The sequence below is a fragment of the Sciurus carolinensis genome, chromosome 1, assembly GCF_902686445.1.
Source record: "Sciurus carolinensis chromosome 1, mSciCar1.2, whole genome shotgun sequence".
NCBI classification, from domain to species: Eukaryota; Metazoa; Chordata; class Mammalia; order Rodentia; family Sciuridae; genus Sciurus; species Sciurus carolinensis.
This window is the reverse complement of record NC_062213.1, coordinates 840,847-868,116: the sequence shown is the minus strand read 5'-3', so window position 1 is coordinate 868,116 and position 27,270 is coordinate 840,847. Positions and strand designations below refer to the sequence as shown.

Sequence of the window (27,270 nt, the reverse complement as noted above, 5' to 3'; positions counted from 1 at the left end):
AAAAGGGCTGGGGTGAGGCTCAGTGGTTGAAAGTCCCAGGGTTCAATTCCCAGCACCAAAAAAAAAAAAAAAAAAAAAAAAAGTTAAAGGCCAACCTTAGCAACTTAGTGAGACCCTTTCTCAAAATTAAAAAAATTAAAGGGGGTTGGGGATATAGCTCAGTAGTACAGTGTCTGAGTTCAATCCTCAGTACCAAAAAAAAAAAAAAAAAAAAAAAAATTCTATATACAGAAGGGGATTTTATTCCATGCTCAAAGCACAGACCTGGAAGGGCTCCCGCATGTAAGTGACAGGACCACTCTGCAGTTTCAGTGAGCTGTAGATGCCTGCCAGAGCCCTGCTGGCTGGGGTGAGGGTGCTGGCCTACCCAGCAGAACACTCAGTGCATTGAGGAAGAGCAGCCAGTTGGGCCCTGAGCATGTCGTGTCTCAGCTCATGTGGAGACTGGGACTGCAGGCTGGACCCTAAAATCTTATAATCCGACTGGTCTGGGCTGGGGAAGGCCTCCCTATGTGAATGGGGCCTCTGGAAGAGGGACTTCGGGACTGTTCTTAGACACGCCCCTGGTGGTCCTTCCACCTCACAGTCAGAGGGCGAATTGCTGCCTTCCAGAGACAGAAGGGTGAGTCAAGACAGGCTCCTGGGATGTGGGAGGTGGAGTCCAGAGGAGGTGGAGTCCGATGCTGGCAGGTGGCCCGGGAACAACAGATTGTGGATATGGCCAAGGCCAAAGGGGCCTGGCAATGTCGGACAGGACAGGAGGGAGAATGGGGATGAGCCGGACAAAGACCTGCTGTGGAAGGAGTAAGAGATTTTGGTTGATCCTGGAATCCCGGTAGGGCTATTGTAAGCTCCAGAGTCCAGAACACCAGGCTGAGAGGAGGGTTTTTGTTGAATGGTAGATAGGAATGCAGTTGCGTGTCCATTCAGAGTGACCCTGAGAGGTGAGATGGCTCTGGGTGCAGGAGACAGAGGACCTTATCCTACCACATGGCCCCCTGGAGGAAGAGGGGCCAGGAGGAGGGACTCCTGTAACAGGAGGGGATGGATTTGGTGTGCCAGGTGAGAAAAAGACAACCAGATCCTGAGACAGGCAGGTGGGGAGAGACAGGCAGCTGATATGGACAGGGCTCTGGCTGGGTCCTGGTGCCTGGTGCCATTTGAGGTCTCAGGTCCTGAGCTGGAGTGAGGGTCGACCAGCTGTAGCAGGCCTGGAGCTGCAGTAGTTATCTCTGTTGGGGTGCTGCCAGGCTGACCTGGAAAGGAGAAAACTGGCTCTGCAAGGAAGTGACCACAGCCTCCCAAGTCGTGAGGGGCAGGCCCTGAGTCATGGGTCAGGGCCTCCAGAGGCTGCACAAAATGGAGTCACAGTCCTGTTGTCAGAGGGGCAAGAACCTGGGCACGTGAGGGACCCCACAGGAGCAAGCCCCCTCAGACTCTTGCAAACACCAGCTCTGCCTGTGTCTCGAGGTGGGCACTCACAGAGGCCAGGCTGAGCCTTCCCCTGCTATACCTGTCTGGCCCACACCTTCTCCCCAAGCCTCATCACTCTTATCTTGCAGGTGGAGGTCACTCTTTCCTACCCTGCTGTGCCAACCAGAGCCTGAGGTTCCTGGCTCCAAAACACTGAGATCTCACAGCTTCTGAGGTATTGCTCAGCTGGAGGGCCTCACGTATAAATCCTGACACTTCAGAAATACTACTTAATATTAACTTACCAAATCAGTTGTGAATACTGAGCCAGGCCACTGGCTGAGACTCCACTCTGCCGTGTTTTGGTGCTCACCTATCTCCTGGGGTGGGCAGGTATTCAGGAGATTCCAGGGGGCTCCCATGGCCCCAAATCTTTAGACAGGTCTGAAGTTCCAACCCCAGTGGCCCTCCTCAGGACCCGAGCCTGTCTTTCTAGAGTGCAGGCTTGGCCTCATGGGGCCTAGGAACTCATGAGCAGCTCCCTCTCAGGCTGTCTGGGTTACAGTTGGCCATCTGCTACAACTGAGTACCTTTAGTCCCTGAACACCTTCTCCCTCCCATACCCATCTTAGGGTTAGTGCACCTTGAGTCCTTTCTGTCCATGGCCCACTGCACCCTAGCTGCTTTTAGAGACGCCCCAGACATCCAGACTACAGAGTTCTTGTCATGGGTGTGTCAAGGGGCAGGGCCAGAAAGGGTGGCCCTGTGGGAGGTGCTGCTGCCTTCGGTTTCTCTGGCCCAAGGCCTTTGCTTCCCCCTCCTCTTTGACCCTCTGCTTCCCTGATATGTAATCCCTAGAGTCTCCAATTGTTCCAGAAGGCAGCTTCATACACCATAGCCAAGTGTGGAAAAAGGGAGCAGGTGCTCAAGGTGCCTGGAAGATCACAGTGACCACGGCAGGGCGGCCAGGCCACAGGAGGAACGGGCCAGAGATGCACAGAGACCGAGGGGTAGTTGCTGAGAGGAGGGGCTGCCGCACGGCAATAGCAGGGAGCTCGAGGAGAGTCGGGAAACCGGCAAGCGGCAGGGCCCCTCTGGAAGAGGCTCCATCCATGGCAACACCTGCAGATGCTGCTAAGTATCACGGGCTCAATGCAAGTGAAGTCTGGGCGTCACACCTGACGACAAGCTTATGAGTTACCACCTCGTTTTTGCAGGGAGGAAAGTGAATCCCGAGGAAGTTAAAGAGATTCGTTCATCCTAGGTACACGGAATGTTGAGTAGGGACCATTTCAGGAGACCTCGGGAAGCCCCAAGACCTTTACGCTTCGTCTGGCTAGTTTCTTGTTCAGCCCTTGCCGCGGGTGACGTGGTCAGGGAAGTTCCAAGGGCTCCCTGGTGTGCTCGGGGATCTAACCCGAGATCTCCGGCGAGCGAGATTCCGGAGCCCGACGCTGGGCAGTCAGCCACCGCCAGGGGACGCTGCTGCGCCTCAAAGGAGGGCGGGACCGGGTGTGGCCTCCAGTCCCCGCCCACCTCCGGGGCGGGGCTCGAGGGCCGGGTGCGCACGCGCACCGCGCGTCCTCCCGCAGGGCCTGCTGGGCGCCGGGACGCCAGCGACCAAGTTCTGTGAAGCGCGGCGGGGACATGTGGCGGCCGGTGAGAATCCGCTCGTCCCGGGATCCGACCCCGCATGCCCAGGACCCCCACCTCAGTGCTCCAGACTCCCTCAGGCCCCCTCCTGTCTCTCTCCTCTTTGCGACCCTAGGGGTCTCCGACTCCACCTGGTCCTCTGACCCCTAGGGAGAGAACTGACCACCTAATAGCCCGGGGAGAGGCCGCAGCCTGAGCGCCCCGCCCCAGTCCTCTCAGTCCACCGGGGTAGATGGACACCCCTCCAGTCCCTGCGTGCTGCAGGAACCCTCCCCTCCATTGGAGAACCTGTTCCCTCTTCTGCTTGAGGGAGAGGAGGGAATTAGTGGGCCCGGATGAGCTCAGGGTGGCCCTCCCCTCCCTGGCCCCTGTCTTCCACACTGGAGATGTCCCTGTCCTTGGAGGTGCCCTGGATTATGGCCCTTTCCACAGCAGCGTTTTTCGTTTGTTTGTTTTTGTTTTGCAGTATTGGGTACTGAACCTGTGGTGCTCTATCATTGAAATACATGCCCATCCCTTTTACTTTTTTTTTATTTTGAGACAGGGTCTTGCTAAATGGCTCTGGTGGGCCTCAAAGTTGACATAACCCTCCTGCCTCAGCCTCCTGCGCGGTTTTCCTTTTTGGACTGTTTTGTAGAGCTTGTGCTTTTCTAGTAAGCTTGGCCTTGAAGGTGTAGGTACTGATAAGATGGTGAGTTCTGCCGACTCATGGCTTGCAGTGAGCAGCTTTGCTGCATGAGAGTGTTTTCTGGACTGACACCGTGGAGTGATGTTAGTTTGAGAGTCAGGCAGAGACAGAATTGACCTCTGGCAATGCTTCCTCACATACCAGGCCACCAATCCTCTAGACAGCCCCAGGGAGTAGGCAGGGCAGGTGTTAGCCCCTGAGCAGGAGCTGATGTGAGTAGCAAGTACAGCTTGGCCTAGAAGGCTTTGAGCACTGACAGGCTTCATGCCCTTGAAAGACAGCATTTCTGGTCAGCAGACAATTCTGTGACTCAGGTTCCCAGTCTATCTCTTCTTGTACCCGGTTTCCTTTCTTGTTGGGGTGCATAGCACTTTGGATCCTGCCATAAGGCTGCTTGGTTCCAGTTCCCTCTTTTAAGGCCTTATCCTGAGACTCACAGTTGCTTCTTCCTGCTGCAGGCTGGCTTGTCTGTGGCCACCTTTCATCTTACTTCCAGTCTGCTTTCTGACCTGCAGGGAATTGGAAAACAGGAAGGCTCAGCCATACTCTGCCTGACAGCCACACTTTGGGTATCTGTGGGTATCTGTTGGAGAGGTAATGCACAGAGCTTGCTTTTGCTACTTTACAGATTTGTTTCCACTGAAAACAGCAGCTATTGGAGAACTGAGCAATTGTTTCTTTCTGCAGATAGGCCATGCACGCATGTACAAGGGCTGGGGTAAAGGGAGACAATCTCATTTTGTCCATACTGGAAGGGGAGAGGGAGCTGCTGGGACCCTTATGGCCAAAGCAGTCCCAGGTAGGCAGGAGTGTATTGCCCCAATGGGGAGGAGCTGGTGATATGTGGGACAGTGTCCTGGGACCCAGTCTTCTCTGCCTTTTTGTGTTTGGTTTAGTGGTCCTGTTCTGGGAGGAGTTTGGTTTATGTGCAATATGGTGGAAATTATTCTGGCTGCAGGCTTGGTCCCCCACACCCTTTTTTTTTATTACTATGTTGTAGGTAGACATAATACCTTTATTTATGTAGTGCTGAGGATCGAACCCCAGGCCTCATGTGTACTATGCTCTACCACTGAGCCACAACACAGCCCCAACATCCCCTTTTTGGATTCTGAAAATGTCTGTAACATGATGGGAATTTCAGAGTTGATCGCTTGCAGAACCCTGGACTTCCTACCCTAGGAGGCAGGCAGTGGAATTGCCCCATGAGCTTGTGGGCGCTCTGGGGCCATCAGCATGAGATCTTGTCCACTTTTGTCCTATCTAGGGCTGGACTTGCCCTCTGTTGCCTGACTGTGACCTTCTGTCTATTGCTTGGCAGAAGTCCTAGTGTGTGCCATGTGGGGTTCTGGTTAGTTCTGTGCTTGCCCCCACTTTTTAATGTTATTGTATTTTTATATCTTTAATTAATTTATTTATTTTTATGTGGTGCTGAGTACTGAACCCAGTGCCTCACACATGCTAGGCAAGTGCTCTGTTACTGAGCCACAACCCCATCCCAAGCTTGGTCCCTTTTGTTACTCAACAAGTATGTGTTGTATGTCTGCATGACCCCAGTGACCCCAGGACAGTGCTCAATCCTAGAAGTGCAAAGCTTCTTGGGAGGTGAACCCTGCTTGGTCCAGCCAGACAGGTGCTATAAATTCACTTTCTTGCCAGCCCGAGAGAAGGACAGTGAGAAAGGGGTATACGAGGTGAAGAGGAACCAGGGAAGAGGAACATGGTAGGCAGGATGAAGCCACGGGTGGGGAGGGGTGTTGCAGGTGGGATCCCAGGGCCAGAGCTTCTACCGGAGTATGGGCTCCTAAGAATAGAGCAGGAAACTGTGGCTGAGTGTGGTGCATAGGAACCAGACCCTCCTGACCTCAGCCGTGAGAGCAGCTTGTACTGTGCCGGTGATGTACTGGGACCTGCACACTCAGCCCCCAGCTTGCCCACTGGAGTCCTGATGACAGTGGACAGTTATCAGGAGCTCCCAGAGCCTCCAGTTTCATTGTAAGATGGTTCAAGTCAGTGTTCTTCTCTGCCCAAGAACCATGTGTTTTAATATATGAAAGTGATGTTAAAGTGTTTTTCAGGTGACTTGATTTTTTTTTTTTTCCTCCAAACCTTTGGGGACAGTGTGCTTGACTCTCTGCCCTTGGGAATAATGTCGAGCACTGTGGCCTCAGGGATCCCTGCTCATGAAGAGATTTTACCAATGAATGAAGTTGGAAAATATCATGCTAAGTGAAATAGGCCAAGCCCAAAAAACCAAAGGCCGAATGTTTTCTCTGATAAGTGGATGATGATACATAACAAGAGGTGTGGCAGGGGGGTGGGTAGAGAAGAATGGAGGAACTTTGGATGGTGTAGAGGAAAATGGGGCGGGAGTGGGTGGGGGAAGGAAAGATAGTAGAATGAAACAGACCGTATACCCTATGTTTATGTATGATGCATGAAAAGTGTGAATCTACGTTGTGTATAACCATAGAAATGAAAAGTTGTACCCCATTTGTGTACAATGAATCAAAATGCAGTCTGTAAAAATAAAAAAAAAAAAGTTAAATAAAAAAATAAAATTGGGCTGGGGATATAGCTCAGTTGGTAGAGTGCTTGCCTGGCATGCGTAAGGCTCTGGGTTCAATCCCCAGCACCATAAAAAATAAATAAATAAACAAATAAACAAATAAATAAAATAAAACAAAATAAATAGAACAACAACAACAACAAAAGATTTTACCATAGGATGCTGAGGCTAGTGTGTCACAGAAAGTGTCACCTGAGGAAGCAGTTAAGCTTGGGTCCTCCTCCCAGCTTCTCCAGGTCTTGTGCGTGAGGACACATAAAGTCCCCATTATAAGAGACACCCCCTTTTGTGGCATGTCTGTTAAGTGCCAGCCCTGAGTGAGCTCCCCTCGCCAACCTTGAAGGTGCCCCTCCTTTACCCAGATGGGGGCTTCTCCTGGCACACTGGCCTTGCCCCAACTTAGTTCAGTGCTTGTTGGACTCTACCTCCTCAGCAATACCCCTCAGCATGACGTTGCCATCTAGACACTGCCATTGCACTGGGGTTGCCAGAAAACCTGAGGGGCTGCTGACTGGCTGATGCTTGATTAGGCTGTGCATATGCTCCTTTGTGGGGAACCCTTCCTAATGTTCCTCTGAATCTCCCTGAAGGGCAGAGTTGGTGGGACATGGAGTGTGAGCCCTCCCTCAGCCTGATTCTCCCATCTGCCACCTCCAAGGCCCTTCCTGTCTAGCCCTCACATTGTCCTTGGGAGCCATGTGATGCTGGGTTCAGCCTTTTGTCTTTGGCAGCTGTGTGTGAGCCCTGGCCCTGCCTGGTGCAGAGGGATCCCGATTCTGTGACCTTGGTGTGAGCACCCACAGCCTGCACCTCTCCAGTCCTGCCTGTTGGCGAGAATGCCATGTGGCCCCTTCTCTTCTGAATGCTGAATCTCAAGAGTAGTCACTGTGTCAGCCTTGGCCATCTTCTTCTCTTGCTGTCCCCTTGGAAACTGCAGCCAGCCCTCTTCTCCTGACCTCTTGTGGTTAGTGGGAACCTCTCTTCATCTTTGCATATAACCTGTCTGCGCATGTTGGAAGTCTCCTTTCTCTTCTGGATTAAAACACTTCTCCTTTTGAAAGCAGCAGGAATCTGCCACTCTTAAATAATTCAACTCAGTAAGTAGGTATGGGATTGTCCTGTTAGATGGGGTGAGCTGGGACTCACCGAGGGGGCCAGTGGGGGCCTTGGTGTTGGGAGAAAGCCTTGGAGAGCTATGCTGGGAATCCTGAGCCCAGCATGGCCTCAGAGCTTGTCTGCCTGCCAAGCACACACTCACAGCACCTGGTATGTCAGGCACTGTTCCAGGGACTTTGCAAAGGGTTGTGGTACAACCTTTTTGTGGGCTTGTCTCGCACATTGATTGTCCGTTGATCCCCACTTTATGGACAGGAAAACTGAGGGACAGAGAGAAAAGTAATTTACCCCAGTCTGCATGGCCAGTTAAGGGCTGGAACCAGGATTCCAGCCTCAAAAGCCCATCCAGAGTTCCTCCTGAGGTTCCCAGCCTCAGCTTCTGGGATCCTGTGCACTGTTGGTATGAGCAGCACCCTGGGCTCTACCTGAGGGCACATCATGTGATAATGAGAAGCGTCTCCCTTCAGTGCCAGTGTCGTGGGCACAGTCACCCCAGGTGAGGACCCCCACCCTGTGGGAGCTGCCTCAGCTCCAAAACGCCACTTTCTCAACTGGGACTTTCAGTACTAGAGCAGATATTTTGCAATTTTTGTTCAGGAAAGCATTTCCCCCAATTTATTTTTATAATGATGCTGGGGATTGAACTGGGGTGCTGTACCCCTGAGCTACATCCCCAGAACTTTATTGAGACAGGGTCTTACTGAGTTGCCTGGGTTGGCTTTGAACTTTCAATCCTCCTGCCTCGGCCTTCCAGGTTGCTGGAATTTAATGTAGTCAGTTATCCAGATAACTACTGCTTCAATCTACTCCTTATTTGTTTTTTTTTTTTGGTGGTGCTGGGAATTGAACCCATGGCCTTGTGTGTGCAAGGCAAACACTTTGCCAACTGAGCTATCTCCCCAGCCCCTCTACTCCTTATTAATATGCTGCCTTAACTGTTTTCTGTTTCTGCTTGGAAAAATGTTTTTGTTGGACCATTTGAAAGTAAATCATAGACATTTTACTCTTAACACTTTAATATGCATCCACTAAGCAAGGACATTCTCATGTAGCCATGGTAGTTTTTCATGCCTAAATTCCTAATAATTCTCTGTCTGTTGCTTAGTCCACGTTCAGTCTTGCCTGTGGACCTCAAAATGTCCTGCAAGCAGGCATCTTCCCTCCTGACTGAGGCTCTTGCACTTGCCGTGGTGCCTGTCTGTAGTGCTCTTCCCACCTTTTCCTGTGACTGTTTGTTTTAATTTCCTGTTATGGGAGAAATTTCAGATATTTATAGAAGCAGAGAAAGTTAATGCCTGTGCCCAGTACCAGCAGTGCTCAATTCCTGGCTCACGCTACTTTCTGAAGAGACCGGGTTGTTATTAGAGGATGTTCCATACCTTATGATTGCTTATATTTCAGGGTCAGAAGGTGCCCATCAAGCACTGGGAAGCAGCTGGTGGCTGATGTTGCTTCTTCTTCTTTTTTTTTTTTTTTAATATCTTTTTTAGATGTTAATGGACCTTTATTTTATTCATTTATTTACATGTGGTTCTGAGAATGGGACCCAGTGCCTCATACATGCTTAGGCAAGTGCTCCACCACTGAGCAACAACCCCAGCCCTGATGTTGCTTCTTATCCACTGGGCTGGTGGTTTTGCTCGGAAGATTAGTCACAGCAGAACCCTTGAGAGCCAGAGTGGCAGCAGGTGTGGGATGGTACCAAGGCACCAGCCTCAGGCCATCCTGTCCTGGATCCACTGGCTCCAGTCTCCTCTAACTGGACGCTTGCCCCTGCCTTGTTGGGCTAATTTCCCGAGTAGGGGCTCAACCTAGTTCTCCCTCACTTCCTCCCTGCAGCCCTGGGACCCTTAGAGTGTCCTGCTGAATCCAGCTTGCTGTGTGCCTGTCCTTTTCTTTTGGAGCAACCCCCTCTTCTGGGCAAAGTTCTACTTTCCAGCCACATAAGCCTGTTTCCCACTCCTCAGAGATGCCCACGCCATCCTGACCTCAGGGGACACTGGAAGTCCCATCCACTGTCCAAATCATGGTGTGTGCCTCCACCCTGTGCTCTCTGGGCTGGCTGTGGAGCTCTGGTCCTTGTTGCAAGCAGGGCTAGTTTGTCTGTGTGCCCTGGGCAGTGTGGCATGGAATGGAGGACTCAGATGAGGTAGGTGGTGGTCAGGATGGCCGCTAGAGCTAGCTGCTCTGCAGGCATTTCCTAGCTTCTGCTCTGAGCCTCTCTATAGCGCATGATCAAGTCTCCTATTCCCTGGGCCTCTCTAGGCTGTGCATATGTCGTGGCACTGGAGGTGTCTGGGGTCAGGAGGTAAAGCCAATGGGCTGCAGGGTGGATGGTGTACCCACCTCTGCCTAGGGCACCCCTTCTTGCCTCTGTAGTTTTCTTGAGAATCAGTGCCTGCAGCTTGTAGTCTTACTGAGCAGAAAAAGGTGTGGTCAGCCTGTTCTCCTGGGACAGTAGATCATGAGCCTTGTCCTTTGACCTTTGTGTTGTTTCACAGTCCTTAGAATTGTTTGCACGCCTGGAGGTGGCCTGCCTTTCTATGGTCATTGGTCTCAGCATCAGGAAATATTAAGTGATAGATCACAGGACCACCAAAAGAGCGATGGTGGGTCTTGGCACAGATGAGCCATGCCATGATGAAGTCTTCCTGCAGAGACGGAGGGGACTTTGAAAGTCAGGCATTTTCAGCCACCCCCCAATCTTTCCTTGCCTATGGTGTGTTGCTCTTAAGAGTTAGGCTTGCTTCTTTGTCCTTGCATCCTGGCTGCAGCCCTGGAAACATCTGGATGGCATGTCAGGTGGTGGCCAGTGAGTGAAGGCGCCCTGGGCCTCCTGGGTCCACAGAGGCCTGAAGGCTGCTCCCCTTGCTGAGCTTACCTACCGACTCTTTGCAGTTGCGACTCTGCCCCTTCCACTTGGCTCTGCTGCGAAGCAGGTGGAAGCCCTGGCCCTGCCCTGCAGTGTTCTTCAGGAGGAACTTCAGGAGCCCACCTGCAAGGTAACCATTCTCCATGCCATGGGCATGCACCTCCCCCAGGCAGGGAGGTGACCTGTGTCAGGGTGGAGGTGGAGGCAGAGGGGCCTAAGCAGGATCTTCTTTTGTACCCACAAAGCCTGATGTGTCTGCACCTATACAGTGCCTTGGGACCAAGACCACCCTGGTCCTGACCCAGCACAGCATCACCAGCAGATGCTGGCAGATCAGGAGGATAGCCATCCACCTCAGCACATAAACAGGGCGACCATTCTGAGCATGGAGAGGGTGTTGCCATGGGTGGGTCAGTCAAGAGGTAGGAGCAGCCAGAAGAAGAGGTGGGAAGGTATGTTCCAAGTGGACGGAAAGTCTTCCAAGGCCCTGAGGCCAGTGAGGTTGGACCACATTGGACAGCCCTTCCTCCCAGTGTCTGCATGTGCTCAGACCTATGTCCTTGGGACAGACAGACTGGGAATGGACACAGGTCGATGAGCCAGCCTCCTGTGTTGGGCAGTACAGAGCTCTGCTCGGCTGTTTTTAGCTCTCAACTGGGTTTGCGTATCTTACCAGTCACTGTCCTGAGGGGATGGTGGCTGTGACTCTGGCAGTGGAGTGGCCCTCATCCCATGGAGTGCAGACCTCTCCAGGTTGCTTCAATCTGACTGAGCCACTGTACATCCAGTGGCAGCAGTGGGACTGAAGGCGGGGAGACTTTCCCTCAGGGCTGCTTGCAGTCCTTGGGGTAGGCTCAGCCTTGGGAGGGCAGATCCTGCAGTTCCCATCTGCCCCTCAGGACCTCAAGTCCCATGCCACTATGGAAGAGGACACTGTCTGCCACTGTGCTGGGGGTGCCCCTGCTCCTTGGAATCCGCTATTTCACAGCAGAGGCGCGGGAGAAGAGGAAGATGCGGCTTGTGGTGGATGGCTTTGGGCGCTTTGGCAGGTAGAAGGGCGCAGGTGGGCTGTGCCTGTCCTTGGAAGGGCTGCAGTGTTCTGCAGGGACTCTCACCCTCTTCCAGGTGTCTTTGACTGCCATGCCACATGTGGACAAGGCCCATGTTGAAGTGGGCCTCTTTCTGGACACAGCCCCACAGACCCTGGCCAGATGGCAGCTGCCCACCTCTCTTCTCACCCCACCACAGGAGAACTGCTGTCCCAGACAGGCTTGGGCTGGACAGAGCTGCTGCCCTGTTCCTAGCACACGTGCTCTTCCATGCTTCTCCTGACTCAGTGCAGAATGGAGGCAGGCCTTGCACAGCTACCATGCCCTTCCAAGTTGACCCTTTTGGGCACCAGCCCAAGGCACCAACAGGCCTTGGCCCCTGATGTCTCATCATGGTGATGCCAGCCTGCTGCCCTTCCTCCCATGGCTCCACAGTGCCACTCACTGAGCTATTCCAGTGAATTGTCCATGGAGGTCAGAGGTGGTTCTAATTCAGCCACTCCCTCAACATCTTTAGTAAGGAGTTTCTCCTCTGCCAGTTATGAGCCATTGCTTATTCATACCATCCAACCTCTCTGTTTTATTCAATGTGCTACTGGAGGTAGCATCATTTTTTGCTAAACTGTTCCAGATTCTACTCGGGGGTCCCCCTTCACCCTGGCTTTTGTGTCCTTTTTGTCTCCAATTTTTTTTTTTGGTACCAGGGATAGAACCCAGGGGTGCTTTACCACCGAACCACATCCCCAGCCCTTTATTTTTTATTGTATTATTTTTGTTTAGAGACAGGATCTCACTGAGTTGCTTAGGGCCTTGCTAAGTTGTTCAGGCTGGCCTAGAACTTGCGATCCTTCTGCCTCAGACTTTCAAGTTGTTGGGATTACAGGCATGGGCCACCATATCCAACTTCTCCAACATTTTATTGTGAAAAATTTTAAACAGTGAAGTGAACATGCTCCATGTGCCAGGTGTGGTGGTGCACACCTATAGTCCTCAGGAGGCAGAATCACAAGTTCAAAGCCAGCCTCAGCAATTTAGAAAGGCCCTAAGCCACTCAGCAAGACCCCGTCTCAAAATTAAAAGGGCTGGGGATGTAGCTCAGTGGTAAAATGCCTCTGGGTTCAATCCCTAGTAACCTCTGTCCCTCAAAAAAGAAAATGCTCCCTGCTTACCCGTGTGTGCCTGTGCCCACCCTGAGGCTTTGCCATGACCTTCCTCTGTCCTTTGGCTTGTGTTCCTTTTCTGAGCATTCTGTTGCATCCTGGCACTGCAGGATGCTTTGGGTTCTCCAGTCTTTCCCTGCCCAGCCTCTTTCCAAGGAGCCTGGGGTAACCTGGAGTGGAGGTGGTTGGAGCAACTCCGGGTGCACACAGGCCTTGTGAGGCAAAGTCGTGCCTGGGATGTGTGCCTGCAGACTGTGTCCTCCTGGCTGGAAGACCGCATGCTCCCGGGGCGCCTCCCACTCCTGGCACAGTCCTTCATGTCTCCCTGAGGATAGCCACCTGATGGCTCTAGGTCTGCACTGCTCAAGAAGGAAGGTCCTCCTGGAGTCCGAGGGAGCTGAGCAGTCCTGCTCCATGCTCACTCTCCTGGCCACATACCCCCTCTGCAGTGGACATTCCCCCTTGTGGGAAGGTCCAGCTTGTGGAGGACAGCTCAGCAGGTGCAGGGCATGGCTTGACCTTGCTACTTCCATGGTGGTGAGAGACTTGTAACCCAGAATTGGAGGAACCCTTCCCCTCCCAGCTGAGACTGGGATTAGACCACCCACCTTTGAGTTCTGAGCCTCCAGTTGAGAGGCCTTCCGTGATCCCCACCCCTCAGGCTCCATTCTGAGGAGCAGCAGCTTTGATTCTCTGGGTCTTGGAGACCCTTCCTCCCTGTCTACTGTCTCTCCCTCCCGCTTCCCTGGACTCACGTGGGTGTTATGGTGAGGAATGAAGGTGGCCTTGTGCAGATGTGGGACTGAGACTGACCAGCAAGCACTAGCTCACAAGTGTTAAGTGCTGGAGGCTGGGCCCCAGCTCCATCTCTCCCTTGACACAAGGGGCTGGCAGGGGTGAGGCTAGCCCCTGATAGGGCTGAGAAAAGGAACCCGGCACAGGAGTGCACAGTCTGCCTTCAGGGGCTAAAACTGCCTCTGCCCACAGGTCCCTGGGGACTGGCCTGTACATCTCCCTGGACTACTGGTGGTGCACAAATGTCATCCTGCGAGGGGTAGAAGAGGTTTGTCTCCATGCCCTGGGCATGCAGGGGGCACACTGGAGGTGGTGGGTGCCCTGGGGACTGAGGAGGTGGCTGCCTGCCCCCATCCTCTCCTCCATGTCTGTGGTCAGAACAGCCCGAGGTACGTGGAGGTGATGTCTGCTTGTCACCAGCGGGCAGCTGACGCCCTGGTGGCAGGGGCCATCCGCAATGGTGGCCTTTATGTGAAGCTGGGCCAGGGGCTATGCTCCTTCAACCACCTGCTGCCCCCAGAGTACATCAGGACGCTGCGTGTGCTTGAGGACCGGGCCCTCACGCGGGGCCTCCAGGAGGTAAGGCTGCCAGAGGAAGGGAGGGGCTGCTTAGTGCTCCCTGCAGCTCCAAGTGCTGGCTCCTCCCAGGTGGACGAGCTGTTCCTAGAAGACTTCCGGGCCCTGCCCCTTGAGCTCTTCCAGGAGTTCGACTACCAGCCACTGGCTGCTGCAAGCCTGGCTCAGGTGCACCGTGCCAAGCTGCACGATGGCACTGCCGTGGCTGTGAAGGTACCTGGGCCCCCACCATGTGCCAGGCGGGCTCTGGGCTGGGTGGCAGCCCTGGGTCCCCGACACCCCGCCTGCTGCAGGTGCAGTACATCGACCTGCAGGACCGCTTCGATGGGGACGTGCACGCACTGGAGCTCCTGCTGCAGCTTGTGGGGTTGATGCACCCCAGCTTCAGCTTCAGCTGGGTCCTGCAGGTAGTGCTGCCCAATGGCAACCCAGGGAGCTGAATCGTCCAGGCCGTGGGCGGGAGATGGTCCTGGACCTTGACCAACTGCCCACATGTGGCCCCAGGACCTAAAGGGGACCCTGGCCCAGGAGCTGGACTTTGAGAATGAGGGCCGCAATGCTGAGCGCTGTGCGCAGGAGCTGAAGCACTTCCGCTACGTCACAGTCCCCCGAGTGCACTGGGACAAGTGCAGCAAGGTGCACAAGGACAGGTGCACAAGGACAAGTGCACAAGGACAAATGCCAGGCTGGCCTGGGGGGGGCCGCAGCTCAGGCCTTCTGGGCTCAACCTCTTGCTCTCCCACAGCGCGTGCTGACGGCGGACTTCTGTGAGGGCTGCAAGGTCAACGACGTGGAGGCCATCAAGAGCCAGGGGCTGGCAGTGCGGGATGTGAGTGGCATGCACCTGGTGGGGGGTGGGGGTGGGGGCAGGTGTGCTGCCCTCTGCTGCACATCCTGCCCTCCCAGGTAGCAGAGAAGCTGATCCAGGCTTTTGCTGAGCAGATATTCTACACAGGCTTCATCCACTCTGACCCCCACCCTGGCAATGGTAGGACTCCTGGGGGAGGTCTTGGTGGGTGGCCTGGGCTGACCTGCTGTGTCTAACACCCTGCTGAGGGCAGGACCCTGGGGTGGGTGGCCTGGGCTGACTTGCTGTGTCTGTAGTCCTGGTGCGGAGAGGCCCGGACGGGAAGGCAGAGCTGGTGCTGCTGGACCATGGGCTCTACCAGTTCCTGGACGAGAAGTGAGCTGTGGGCAGGTGGGACTGTCTCCTGGTGGCCTGACCTTTCTCGCCCTGGGTCATGGGGCTCACGCAGACCCTCCCACAGGGACCGGTCAGCCCTGTGTCAGCTGTGGCGCACCATCATCCTGAGAGACGAGGCTGCGATGAAGGAGCACGCAGCTGCACTCGGTGTACAAGGTGAGGGAAGGTGCAGCCCCAGGTCGAGCAGTGCCAGCTGGACACAGCCCAGCTCAGGTCCTGCCTCCACAGACTACTTGCTGTTCTCCGAGATGCTCATGCAGCGGCCCGTGCGCCTGGGGCAGCTGTGGCGCTCCCACCTGCCCAGCCGTGAGGAGGTGGCCTACATGCAGGACATGGCCCGCGACCACTTCGAGGGCATCATGCAGGTACTCAGGGCACTGCCTCGGTCCATGCTGCTGGTGCTGCGCAACATCAACACTGTCCGCGCCATCAATGTGGCTCTCGGCACCCCTGTGGACCGCTACTTCCTCATGGCCAAGAGGTTAGTGACCGAGGGGGTTCCCTGGGAGCGGGCGAGGCCCATGGGCTGATGCCTGTGCCCGATGCAGTGCAGTCCGAGGCTGGAGCCGCTTGGTGGGAGCAGCGTATCGGGGTATCTACGGCAGCGGCCTTCTGCGCCACTTGAAGGTAGCCTGGGAGATGTTCAAATTTGAGGTGGCCCTGAGGTGAGTGGACATGTGGGACTGGGTGGGTGGTGGGCCTGGGCCTTCTCCCCACCAGTCTGACACCCCCTTAATCTACCCTCCCACAGGCTGGAGACCCTGACCATGCAGCTCACTGCCCTCCTGGTGCGAGTTCTGGTCCACCTGGGCTTTGTGCCTCAGGCTGAGGAGCTCTACCAGTACCTGGAGACCTAGGCTTGCAGGGCCAGGACAACCACACAGCTGCCCGGGGCCAGCAGGGCCTGCAGCCCTGGCACACTGACATCAGGCAGATGGCTGCTGCCCACCATGGGCATGGAGCAGTCATGGCCTGCACGTGGGGACTGGGGGGAAGCACTGTGGGGCTCTGTCTGACCAGCAATGACCACACAACTCCTCTCAAACGATCTGTTTTCCTTGTTTTGTACAAAAGTGGGGAGGGGTGGGAGGCAGTGTGCAGGGGTGGCTGGCATCCACATGCCTAGAAGTGGGCGGTGACCCGGTCAGTCTCCAGCAGGTCATCAAGGATCTGTAAGGTGAGGAGCAGTCAGGGCACGGCTGAGTGGGGCAGGGACGGGCTGGGCAGGAGTGGCAGGCAGACTCACGATGTCGGGGGTTGTGCCAATCTTCTTGGCCAGCTCCCCGCGCTCCATGGTGCTGAGGTACAGGTAGCGGTTGAGCAGCTCGCCGTCAAGCACGTTGCGCACAGCGTTCTGTAGGATGCGCCGGTCCACGTGCAACATCCTGGGGAGGTGGGTGTGTGAGGTCAGGGCAACTCAGGAGGGTGGGCAGGGCCAGGAGGTTGGCGGGTGCTCACCGGAAGGCACGGGGGTTGAGGCCAGCATGGTGGGGCAGCATGGTGGTCAGTGCGTTCTGTAGCATCAACAGCCTCCGGTAGGTCTTTTCCTGCATGGGCAGCAGGAGCCCGATGCCGCCATCCAGTGTGGCTGGGGGAGGCAGTGTGAGCTGGGTCAACCCCCCACACACACACACCTGTCCCTCTCCCTCCACCCCCCACTCACCAAACCATGTGATGTGCTTGTTCTCCCACACCACGGACTTCTTGCTGGGTCCCTCCGTGGCCCCCCGGCATGGCGTTCTCCAAAACGTGTTCACATGGGCACCCACGTGGAAGTCTGCCCGGCGCAGCAGGCGCATCCCCCCAAAGCTCTCCTTGGCTGGGTCAGAGGAACTCAGATCACTGCCTACCCAGTGCCCAGCACCCAGCCTGGCAGAAGTGAGGGAGGGAGCCACTCACCTTCTGGCAGGTACATGTACACCATGAGGTTGCGGTCTCGGTCAGACACTGGGGAGCAAAGACCCAGAGTCAGCTCCAGCCACCCCTGAGTTGGGACTCCCCCAAGACCTCACTCACCCAGGAAGCCCAGCTGGGCGTTGTCCACCATGAAGTCTACACTGTACACCTCCAGGGGCTTGGCGTCCTGCAGGCAGGGAGGGAAGCAGGGGGTGTCAGGAGGGGCCTTAGCTGGCTCCCACCTGTACCCAGGGCCACGTGAGGTACCCGGGACACCAGGCTCAGCGTTTTGCTCTCTTCCTGGTAGCGCAGCAATGAAATGCTCTTCATGACATCCGCAGCCAGGATGAAGTTCTTGACGCTGATCATCTGGTGGATGTACAGCTGGGTGTCGATGAAGGCCATGCCCGTCAGCTCACTGGCCCGCAGGCTCCACAGGAAGATCTGGGGGGCAGGAGGGGGTGAGCACAGGGGGCAGGGTGAGCAGGTAGACCCAGGGAAGCAGGGACAGTGGCGTACCTTCTGGCCAATGGCCGACACCAGGTGGCCGTTGCAGTGGCACAGGGCAGTCACAGGCCCCTTCTGTTCCTTCTCATACAGGACCTTGAACTTGTTCTTGGTCAGGGGCTGGCCAGGCTCGGGCACCACCTCGATCACATCCATGATGAGGATCTGGCAGGACGAGGGGACATGGGTGGCAGAGGGGATGGCAGAGGGGTCGCCAGGGGCTGCCTGTCCCCACCTGCTGGCTGCTTACCCGCCCACGGCATGTGACCTCCTCCCCCTGCATGAGGCAGGTTCCAGCAGCCACGTAGCCCTTAAGGCCGGACACAGTCTCCTCACTGCGCAGCGACACTGTCTTCATGCATGTGACGTGTTCCCATTCCTCCAGCTCAATTCTGCACAAGGCCAGGCTGCATCAGGACACCCCAGCCCTGCCCTGCTGCCACCAAGCAGCCCCCACTGGGTCCAACCTCACCTGGCGTTAGGAATGGCCTCCCAGCTGACTGGAGAGATGAGCTGGATGGAGAAGGCCTCCTGTTGGGGGTGGATGTACCTGTCATCTGCAGGGACAAGGAAGGGGTGGTCACAGCCAGCCCTGGGCATGGCCCGGCCGACTCCTGGCGGCATGTACCTCTCTCAATGGCCTCAAACTCCTTCTCCTCGCCAGTCATGCGTGGGATGCGAGTACAGGGTGTGTTGGTGCTGGTGGCCACAGCGTACACCTGGGGGTTGAAGGGTGTCACACGCCTGATGTGTCTGGGGAGGGGTGCCTGGGGAGGAGGGGGCAGACCTTGGACTCCACATGGTAAGCCACGTAGTGAGCTGTGCAGCGCAGCGGGATCTTCCTGACGGGCCATGGGGCATCATAGGACAAGTAGGCAGGCAGGACACTGATCCTCAGCTCACCCTGGGGTGGGTGGAGACAGTCAGCAAGGCCTGGGGCCACAGTCCTCCCCAGGGTGCTGCGTGGCCAGGGTCACCATGTCTGGGGATGGTCAGGAAGGGCTGCAGCTTTGGTGATCAGACCCCTTGCCTTCTATCAATAGACTCCTGTCCATCCTCCTGACTGAGGAACATAGCACAGGGTATGGGAGCCCACACCCAGAGGATACGAGAGGCTAACAGTCAAGTAAGCCCAAGACTGGCCATGCCAGGGACTGCAGAAACCAGGCAGAGGGAACCCCTGCTAGTCACAGTCTCCATCCAAGGACAGGCCAAGTTTATCAGCCCCTTGGAAACACAACACTGAGGTGCCTGAGTGACTCAGGTGGTCACCACTGCCATGCGGGTGGCACAGATGAGAACACAAGCCCAGAAAAGTGTGTGCCTCCCTCAGAGTTACACAGCAGTGAAGGTGCAGTATGGAGCTGAAGCCAACCCAGAGTGGCTCCTGAGCGGGGCTTTCAGGGTGTGTCCCAAGCAGTGACACTGCCCTCTACTGCCACCTGCTCCAGCCTCTAGACCTCCCGGCATTAAGCCCCAGATTCCACTTCTTTGGCCCTACCCTCCTCTAGACACTCATCTCCAGTTCTCTGGGATGAGCTGCAGTTGAGGGTCCCCCGTCCCTGGCGCCTGGTTTTGCCAGGGCAGCATCGGTGCCAGTGGAGCAGCCGGGTTAGCCTTCCTACCTGTCTGTTGAAATACAGAAAGCCTCGGGGGCAGTTGACATTGTGGAATGGAGCAAAGGAGTCGATGGGGCCATCGATGCCCATGGGGTGCAGCCGCAGAGCCCCCCGGCCAGTCACTAGGAGCCAGTGGGGTGAGGGGCCACAGATGAACACCTGGAGACAGGTACGATGAGAACATGTGGGTAAGGTCCTGTTTCCCCACTCCCAAGCCCAAGCAAAGCTGCCTGCCTACCCCAGAATAGCCATAAATGTCCTCGAAGTAGCGGAAACGGGCCACACGTCCCCGGCTCCCAGACCCCTCCTCTCCGCTGCCACCTTCTGCCTTCTTCTTGGATGGCTTTGGCTTCTTCTCACGAAAGTTGATGTTGTGTGGGACCTAGTGGAGGAAGTGACGAACGCCAGGCTCTTCAGACCCTGCAGCCTGGACCCCACCCCAAGGCACCCACAAAGGGTCCAGCAGCTGCACCTTCTTGAAGCGAACTTTGAGGTTGCCCTGGCCAAGCTGAGAATCATGGGGAAAAGCCTCATAGATGAGCAGCTCCTGGTCCACATGCACCTGGAAGTGAGGCAGGGTGGGGCCACAGAGGTGGGGCTGGGCCTCGAGGACAGGGGAGAGCCATGAGTTGGGCTGTGAGGGCAGGACCCAGCCTCGGGCAGGCATCAAGGGCGCTCACCAGCAGGTAGGGCCTGCTCTGACGACTCCCCAGGGCAACCAGCAGCACCTCCTTGACCAGGGGCAACTCCCCCTGGCGTGTGGCCTCCTCTTTGCGGGCCTCACCCTGCGTGGTGGGCTGTCCAAAGGAGCTGTCCACCAGGACCCGCTGCCCCACAGGGAAGTTCTTCACCAGGAACACCAGCCGCCAGTCAGGAAGCTGGTAGATCTGATGGGGGACAGCAGTCAGTGCCGGGAGGGCCTGCCATCCTGCCAGGGCTACCAGGCCACACAGGCTCACCCACCTCCATTGTGCCGTTCTCCCGCACCAGCAGGCACCAGTGGGTGGGCTCTGCTCGGAAGGGAGCAGGGTCTCGGTCAGCAGGGGGCTGGCTGCTCCTCCGGGCCTCCTCCTTGCTGGGGCTAAAGAGGGAGCTGGAGTCCCCATACAGCATCTCCTCCTCGTCATCCACTGTAGGGCTGGAGAGCACAGACGTGTTGAACCTGCCACGGTGACCAGGTCTCTGCACCCCAGCCCCCCGCACACCTGGTCTCTGAGCCCAGTCCTTCGGCCTCTGAGCCACTGCGGCCGCCGATCTCATCACGGGCCCCACTCAGGCGGCTCTCAGTGGTGAACATGCCACTAACGTCACGATACAGGCAGAGTGTAATCACCTTGGACTGCTGCAGGGAGTGAGGCAAGGCTCAGCTGCAGGTGGGGGGCAGTGGGGCAGGGACAGCAGGGGCAGGGTGGGGGGCAGCGGGCAGGGACAGCAGGTACGGAAGGCGAGGCCTACGTGGTGCAGTGGAGGCTTATGCAGTGCCAGGCGGTGGTGGCGGCCGCCATAAGAATCACTCTTGAGCAGGAACATGGTGACGTGGCCCTCGGCGCTCATGATGACCACGTAGGGGTCAGCCACGGCACACTGCACAATGGGGGCACCCAGGTCCACTGGGATGAAGTGCAGCTGATTCACTGTGGGCACAGGATGGTCAGACCAGGGAGGTCAGCACGCACTGCCCAGGACCTGCTTCCCCATTCCCTACCCACCTCCTTCTAGCAGTCGGATGCCCAGTGGTGACACTTGGACAATGTAGCGATTGTCCCCAATGTTCCCAGCAAAGACCGTGGGGCCCTGTGTGGCAAAGCCGCTGGTGTCCAGTTCCATGATCTCCTGGCCAGTCTGCAGGATCTGTGGGAAACAGTAGTGAGCTGTACCCTTCCCCAGGGGGACCCCCAGACCCCAAATCTAGACCCCACCCTTCACCATTGTTGAGTCTTCCCGGCTCAGAATGAGGAACCCGTGTCTTCGGCCATCATCCTCTGTTTCAGGGGCACTGGGCTCCTGCTCTGAGCCCTCTGCCTTAGGTGTCTCCTCCTGCAAGGGCCAAGGATGGGGAGGACAGAGAGCCATGGTGGTCATGACCACCAGACCCAGCTGCCCCCCGGCCACCAGTCACTATCGCCTCAGGCACCACCTACCTCCTCCTTGCGCACAGGGGCAATGACTGTCCACATGTCATAGCAGCCAGGAAGTTCAAAGGTTGTCACAACCTGGGGCCGGATACTCTTCTGGGATGAAGACGGGGTAGGAGTGGGGTCAGCCTCCTCAGGTCCCACCAGCAGGCCCCCCCACATGCCTACACACCTGCAGCACTGATAGGGCACCATTCTTCCCATAGCCGGAGCAAACCACAATCTCCAGGTCTGGCTCAGGGCTGTTCTGAAACTGCACAGGTGGAGGTAAAGATGCTGTCCCAGCCATGCTCCAGCCCCCAGCCCCCACCCCCCAGGCCCAGACCCTTGGCACCTCTTCAGATAGGAAGGCAGGCTCGCCCACAGCAGCATTGGCGCAGGGTCCAATGTTGAGCATGCTGTCACACACCTGCAGACACAGCAGCAGTCAGGTGGGCAGAGGGGACAGGCACCCACTGCTGTCCCCAGTCTCACCTCAAAGGAGTAGGTGGCCAGTTGTGTGCCTGACTGGGCCTCACTGCCATACACTTCAATCTCATCCACCTCATCCTGTGGCACCGACTTGCCCCCTGTGGCACATACAGCGCACTTTAGCTGGGCCCTGGCTCCCAGCCCCGGCCCCAAACCACTAGTCCAACCCTCACCTGACCAGCCCACTGTGGGGTCCACTCGCTTCTTCTTGGAGGGAGGCTCTTCCTGCGAGGCAGGAGATGGAGAAGAGCAGCATTTCCAGGCCGTCCTGCACCAAGGGGTAGTGGCCAGGCAGACCCAGGGCCCCCACCATGAGCACCCACCTTGTCGGCAGCCTCACGGACAGCACTGGCTGGGGGCTCCTGCAGCTTCTCTGTGTACTTGAGGAGGAGGGAATTGCCCAGCCGTGAGCCCAGGAACAGGTACCCAGGCTCCATGGTGACCATCTGAGGGAGGACGTGAGGGTGAGAGCAGGACAGACCTGGACCCAGGGCAAGACCGCCACCACCGCCACTACTCACACTGGTGGTGAGGACACTGGCAGCTGCCTTGTCAAAGTGGAAAGCACGGACACTGCGCATGCCATCTGTGACGAGGGTCAGCACGTAGCTGTGGGTGGGGCAGGCTGCTGAGTGGGGCTGGGGGTGGTGGGCACTGGGGGCAGGGCTGAGTGAGCAGGGGAGGGGATGTGGGGGTCCCAGGGCAGACAGGGCCAGGGGCTCACATCTCGCCACCCTTGAGGGAAATGACCATCTTGTCGTAGGAGATGAAGGCGGCCTGGGCGCAGTCCAGAGTGATCCGCACACCCTCCTGAGTGCCTGTGAGGAAAGTGGTCGGGCCACCTGGAGGTCCTGCCACATCCACAGCCCGCCCACTCGCAGCCAGTCACACTCACGCAGGGGGAAGGCAGTGGTGCCTGTGGTGAGGCTGTTGAGAGCCACGCCATACGGGGGAACGCTCTGGTTCAGGTACAGCAGCGAGTTGACCGCGAAGACCACGACCCCACCTGGAGGCGAACACGGGCTGGTGGGTAGGCTCACTGCGTCCGCCCCAGGGACTACTTGGCACTGCTGGGCCCTCCTCACCTATTGGCTTGGGCACAGCCAGGGCCTGGGTGCAGTCAAAAGGCAGGCTGGTGAGGGACCAGATGACAGGGTGGACCTTCTGTGTGATGTTCAGCGAGATGGCCACAATGGAACAGGTATCCTGCCGCACAGCCACCCGCCTGGAGCAGCAGGTAGGTCAGCTAGGCACCCAGTTCCACCCTCTCCTTGAACTCCACATCCCTGTCCCCTCTGCCCAGGGCAGCTGGGATGAAGCACAGAGGGCATCCCTGGGCCTCACCCAGGCCAGGTCTGGTTGGGCTCAAACAGGATGAGCAGGGTGGGCTCGTAGTAGCCGTGCAGGAACTGCAGGTCGATGATGTTGAGCAGCTTCTCGTCCAGGGCCCGCACGTCAATGATGTAGCTAGGCAGGAAGCTGGACCTCTGCCTGGGGGGCCGGGGATGTCAGCAGCGGGGGTATCCCAGAGGGGAACCTGGGCTCTCAGGCCCCTCAGACCCACAACCACCCCCAGCACTCACCCCTCGCCCACGAGGCCCTCATGCTCCTCAGCCAGGCTCTCCCTGCGGAAGGGCAGCACCACCAGTCGGGTGCCGTAAATGAGCATGGCTGCGCAGCGCCCGTCAGGGTCCACCCGCACGCGCGGCGTGTGCACATTCTGCACAAAGCCGTCCTGGGGGCAGAGGGACATCAGCCAGGAGACCCCACAGGCAGCTTTGGGGGTGGAAGGAGGGAGTTGGTCATTGGGCTAGCCTACCCGAAGCTCAGGCTCCTCAAAGTAGTGCAGGGACAGGGTCTTTAGATCGTGGGTGCCCGGGTCATACTCCACCACCGACAGCTGAGGGAGGAGGTCAGAACTGTCTGCCCCCGCCCACCCTGGGGGTGCCAGCAGGCCCCTGCGTAGCCCTGACCCCCACTCCCTGCCCCATGCCTGCCACCCCCCCATCAGGAGTACCACTCACCTTGGCGTCTTTGAAGCTGAGCAGCAGGGCATCACGCTTGGCTCCTGCCAGCTGCACACTGGCCATGGACATGACGTTGCCAAAGAAGGAGAAGGAGGCCACCAGTTCCAGCTTCTCTCGGTGGGCCTTCCCCTCTGGGAGAGGGTCAGCAGGTCAGATCTGGATGGTGCCCTGGCTACCCACATACCCAGGGTGGCCACTCCTGTACTCACCTGTGCTCCTGTCATTCTTGGTCAGGGCCTGGAAGGGATAGGAAGAGAAGGCAGTGAGGGTCCACACACATGGCTGCCTCACCTCTTCCAGAGACACAGCCCTGAGGAAGAGTAGGAAAAGTTCACCCAGGGCTGGTCCCTGCCACTAGGTGCCCTGGAGACAGTCGAGCACCCTCACCCACCCATGTCCCTGAGCCTGGTCTCGGGCTCCTCCCCAGGAAGTCTCTGCCTCAAAGCTTCCCCAGAAGCCAATATCTGCTGCCTGCACTCATGATCTGCCCCCACACCTGCTCAGCTACGCACCCAGACTTGAGCCTGAGAGTGCTGCTCCAGGCACATGCAGGCTGCACTAGACTCCAGTCAGAGACAAGGTGCTGCAGCCACTGGGAGGCTCCAGGGTTGGAAATGAGGCTGAGACAGGCATGGTAGCCACACTTACGACCCTAACCCTCAGGAGGCTAAGACAGGTTTGAGGCCAGCCTGGGCAACTCAGGGAGACCCTGCCTCAAAATAAAAAATAAGTAGGGCTGGGGGTGAATTTCATCAGTAAAGCACTCCTGGATTCAATCCCTAGTATCAAACAACAACAACAACAACAACAACAACAACAACAAAAACCCAACAACAAAAAATGATGTAACAACTTCTAATTAGTAAAAGTCCACTACAACAGGTAATGAAGACTATTTAAGTTCAAATAATTGTTTGAATCTTTCAAAGATGAACCTGAAAATCCACTGTCAAAACAGAATCAAAGATGCAGTTAGCAGGGTGTGTTGGTGCACACCTATAACCCCAGTGACTAGGGAGGATGAAGTGAGAAGATCACAATTTCAGGGCCAGCTTGGGAAACTTACTTAGTGAGACCTGGTCTCAAAAGAAAAAATAAAAAACTGGGGGTTTAACTCAGTGATAGAGCACTTCCCAAGCCTGAGTGGGGTCCAGGGCTCAATCCCCAGTACAAAAAAGAAAGGGGAAAAAAAAAAAAAAAAGTTCTCACGACATTATGCTATGTGTATTTACTTGCAAGAATTCATTCAGCTGGTTGTGTGGTGGTGCATGCAACTCGAGAGGCTGTGAGTTTGATGCCAGCCTCAAAAACTTAGTGAGACTGTCTCAAAATTTAAAGATAACAGTAATAAAAATAAAAAGGCCAAGGATGCAGTTCAGTGGTAGAGTGCCCTGGGTTCAATCCTCAGTAACTTACAACAAAAAACCTCTTCTTCAGTTTTGACTGAAATTTTGACGTTAAAGTCAAGTACTGATCTCAAAACATGTCATTTTTATGTTCTTTTTATTTCCTTATTTTATTTTATTATTATTTATTATTTATTTTTTTTTTTTTTGCGGTGCTGGGGATTGTGCTTGCGAGATGAGCACTCTACCAACTGAGCTACTTCCCCAGCCCCTGTTCTTTTTATTTTGAGACAGGGTCTCACAAAGTTGCTTAGGGTCTCGCTAAATTCGTGAGGCTGGCCCGGAACTTGCAATCCTCCTGTCTCAGGCTCCTGGGTTTACAGGCATGAGCAGTCACGCCTGGCTTAAGTCATTTTTTAACGTGTTCGATTACAGCTCACTAAAACAGCACGTCCTTTTGTGTTGCTTGCCTCGTGATGTGCATACACCTCAACAGCGCTGCACGTTAAACACACCTGCGGTGGGACAGGTGCCCAGGAGGGGACGGGGAGGCTGTGCAGCCCGCTCTGCCCGGTCAGCCCCTACGCAAAACCCTTGGGAGGCTCCTCCCCTCGCGGGCCGCTCCGGGCTCTGCGCAGCCCGCCCGCACTAGCAGGCGGTGGCCTCCTCCGCCCCGACACCTGTCCCGCTCCGCATGCGGGCCCGCCTCGTTCCTCTGAGAAGCCTTCCCGGTCGGACCCTCGTCGCTCTGGCAACCAGCGCGGCCCGGCGCCCCCTTCTGCCAGTAGCCTGTCCCCGCGCGGACTCAGCCCCGCGCCTCGGGCTGGCGTGTTCTTCGGCTCCGCCTCGGGGCGGCAGTTTCCAAACACCGACAAAGCCGCTCTCGGCCCGAGGCCGCGGCGGGAGGGTGGCAATGCGAGGCCGGCCAGGGCTCACGCCATAGGGCCCGCCAGCCTCCCGGCGGCGCGGCAGGCTGCAGGAGCGCCTAACGGTGCGTGGCTGCGGCGGCGGCTCCTCCGCGGGCGCGTGGGCGGCTCCCGGCGCCACTAAGCGCGACGGGCGCAGCGGTCGCCTGCGGCGCACCCGAGCACGGCGGCGCGCGGGCGGCGCGGGCCTACCTCGGCGTCCCGGTTCAGGCGGTACACGTAGAGCTGCGAGGTCCCGGCCACCACCAGGTTGCGCTCGCTGTTGTTGAAGAAGTTGCAGTACATCGCGAACTCGAGGCCGGTGGGAGGGTGCGCCTGCTTGTAGACCGCGTACATGGTGACGCCGCCGCCGCCGCACGCCGCCGGGGACGACTGGGGGACCGGGACGGCAGCGGACGCGATCCGACCTCGCGCGGAAGCCGAGCCGTGCGTTCCGCCCTCCTGCGCCTGCGCGGCGGCGGCGGCGGCGGGCGGCAGCGGCCCCTGGCGGCCGAGAGGGTCCCTGCGCGCGGCCCCAGCTCCCCCACCTCAATCCTAGAGGTCAAGCGAAAGAGAGTGTAATCACACCCCAGAGAAAGGCTTGGAAACATGTTCGTGCCACGCCCAAATCCGCCGCCCAATCACTGAGCAGGGGACTGGCGTCACTTGGGTCCCCAGACGGATAGTGGCCTTTGAGCCACCTCCAAGCCCCTTAAAATGTGTTAAGATAGACTACCTCCTCGGACTCATGGGCAGTCCGGGCTCTTACATCACAGGGTGTCTACTTTTTTTGTTTCGTTTGGTTTTTGTTTGGGGCACGGGGTATTGCCAAAGTGCTGGAGGGAAGCATCCTCCCACCTCAGACACCCCATAATAAACAGGACAGAGCCCGCAGAACCCCTCAAGCAGGCCTGTCAGGTGGCAGAGCCCTTACAGACGAACCAGGAGCTCAGGGAGCGAGCCAGACACAGAAGAAGCAGAGTTCCCGGGAGAACTCAGGCGGGATGTTCCCTGCCCCGTCTCAGGGCTGGCTGGGGCTGGAAGGTGGAGGCAGACCTGCCCGGTGGCCTGTTCTTTATGAGAGATAAAGTGAGGAGGGGGACTGGGAGGCACTGTGGGGAAGGTCAGTGGTGGGCTGGACCGTGGCCAAAGGTTCTGAGAAAGGAGCATCTCATCATCATGGACGGGGGAGGGGGGGGACAATGGGGCCACCAGCACACAACCTGGCAGATTCAGGGCTCTCGGCTTCGCCATTCAGAGGCCCTTGCC

At 56.9% G+C, this 27,270-nt stretch overlaps 2 protein-coding genes across 11 annotated transcripts; one reads left to right on the top strand and one right to left on the bottom strand.

Moving 5' to 3' along the window:
* Positions 1-742: 742 nt before the first annotated feature.
* On the top strand, positions 743-16,137 carry Adck5 (aarF domain containing kinase 5). Of its 8 annotated transcripts, none has more exons than XM_047554389.1 (17): positions 749-804; positions 1,563-1,648; positions 2,272-3,072; positions 10,338-10,441; positions 11,211-11,360; positions 13,508-13,583; positions 13,694-13,894; positions 13,964-14,104; positions 14,185-14,298; positions 14,396-14,527; positions 14,637-14,720; positions 14,834-14,879; positions 14,996-15,074; positions 15,160-15,251; positions 15,324-15,576; positions 15,644-15,760; positions 15,847-16,137. In XM_047554389.1, exons 3-17 carry the CDS (start codon positions 3,061-3,063, stop codon positions 15,950-15,952), a joined length of 1,707 nt encoding a protein of 568 aa, XP_047410345.1. In that variant the 5' UTR covers positions 749-804; positions 1,563-1,648; positions 2,272-3,060; the 3' UTR covers positions 15,953-16,137. The 8 variants fall into 8 exon arrangements, with proteins under 8 accessions (XP_047410352.1, XP_047410364.1, XP_047410369.1 ...); XM_047554384.1 differs by having other exon boundaries at positions 750-804; positions 14,798-14,879; XM_047554396.1 differs by lacking the exon at positions 2,272-3,072 and having other exon boundaries at positions 743-804; positions 14,798-14,879.
* Cpsf1 (cleavage and polyadenylation specific factor 1) lies at positions 16,111-26,426 on the bottom strand. Of its 3 annotated transcripts, none has more exons than XR_007108875.1 (37): positions 26,215-26,426; positions 23,960-23,987; positions 23,748-23,881; positions 23,543-23,623; positions 23,307-23,458; positions 23,068-23,214; positions 22,809-22,948; positions 22,619-22,729; positions 22,448-22,541; positions 22,245-22,332; positions 22,047-22,169; positions 21,897-21,948; positions 21,727-21,821; positions 21,587-21,661; positions 21,425-21,505; positions 21,259-21,348; positions 21,044-21,154; positions 20,827-20,968; positions 20,573-20,751; positions 20,323-20,459; positions 20,081-20,255; positions 19,798-20,004; positions 19,590-19,679; positions 19,356-19,499; positions 19,124-19,276; positions 18,286-18,402; positions 18,127-18,217; positions 17,971-18,055; positions 17,749-17,890; positions 17,511-17,663; positions 17,259-17,435; positions 17,112-17,178; positions 16,995-17,042; positions 16,759-16,914; positions 16,554-16,642; positions 16,342-16,480; positions 16,111-16,265 (listed from the first exon to the last, which is right to left on the bottom strand). XR_007108875.1 is itself a non-coding variant. In XM_047554373.1 (37 exons), exons 1-37 carry the CDS (start codon positions 26,356-26,358, stop codon positions 16,218-16,220), a joined length of 4,326 nt encoding a protein of 1,441 aa, XP_047410329.1. In that variant the 5' UTR covers positions 26,359-26,425; the 3' UTR covers positions 16,111-16,217. The 3 variants fall into 3 exon arrangements, 2 of the variants coding, with proteins under 2 accessions (XP_047410329.1, XP_047410334.1); XM_047554373.1 differs by having other exon boundaries at positions 16,554-16,683; positions 26,215-26,425; XM_047554378.1 differs by having other exon boundaries at positions 16,554-16,683; positions 20,323-20,456; positions 26,215-26,425.
* Between the last annotated feature and the right edge of the window lie 844 nt (positions 26,427-27,270).

Excerpts from the sequence above, each read along its gene's own strand:
- Adck5 (XM_047554384.1), top strand. Across the intron at positions 14,880-14,995 it reads TGACCCCCACCCTGGCAATG|TCCTGGTGCGGAGAGGCCCG; the intron begins GTAGGACTCCTG and ends CTGTGTCTGTAG. Across the intron at positions 15,075-15,159 it reads TACCAGTTCCTGGACGAGAA|GGACCGGTCAGCCCTGTGTC; the intron begins GTGAGCTGTGGG and ends ACCCTCCCACAG.
- Cpsf1 (XM_047554373.1), bottom strand. The coding sequence starts at position 26,358 with ATGTACGCGGTCTACAAGCAGGCGCACCCTCCCACCGGCCTCGAGTTC. Across the intron at positions 21,349-21,424 it reads GTGCCCTATCAGTGCTGCAG|AAGAGTATCCGGCCCCAGGT; the intron begins GTGTGTAGGCAT and ends TCTTCATCCCAG. Across the intron at positions 17,891-17,970 it reads GAGGCCATTCCTAACGCCAG|AATTGAGCTGGAGGAATGGG; the intron begins GTGAGGTTGGAC and ends GGCCTTGTGCAG.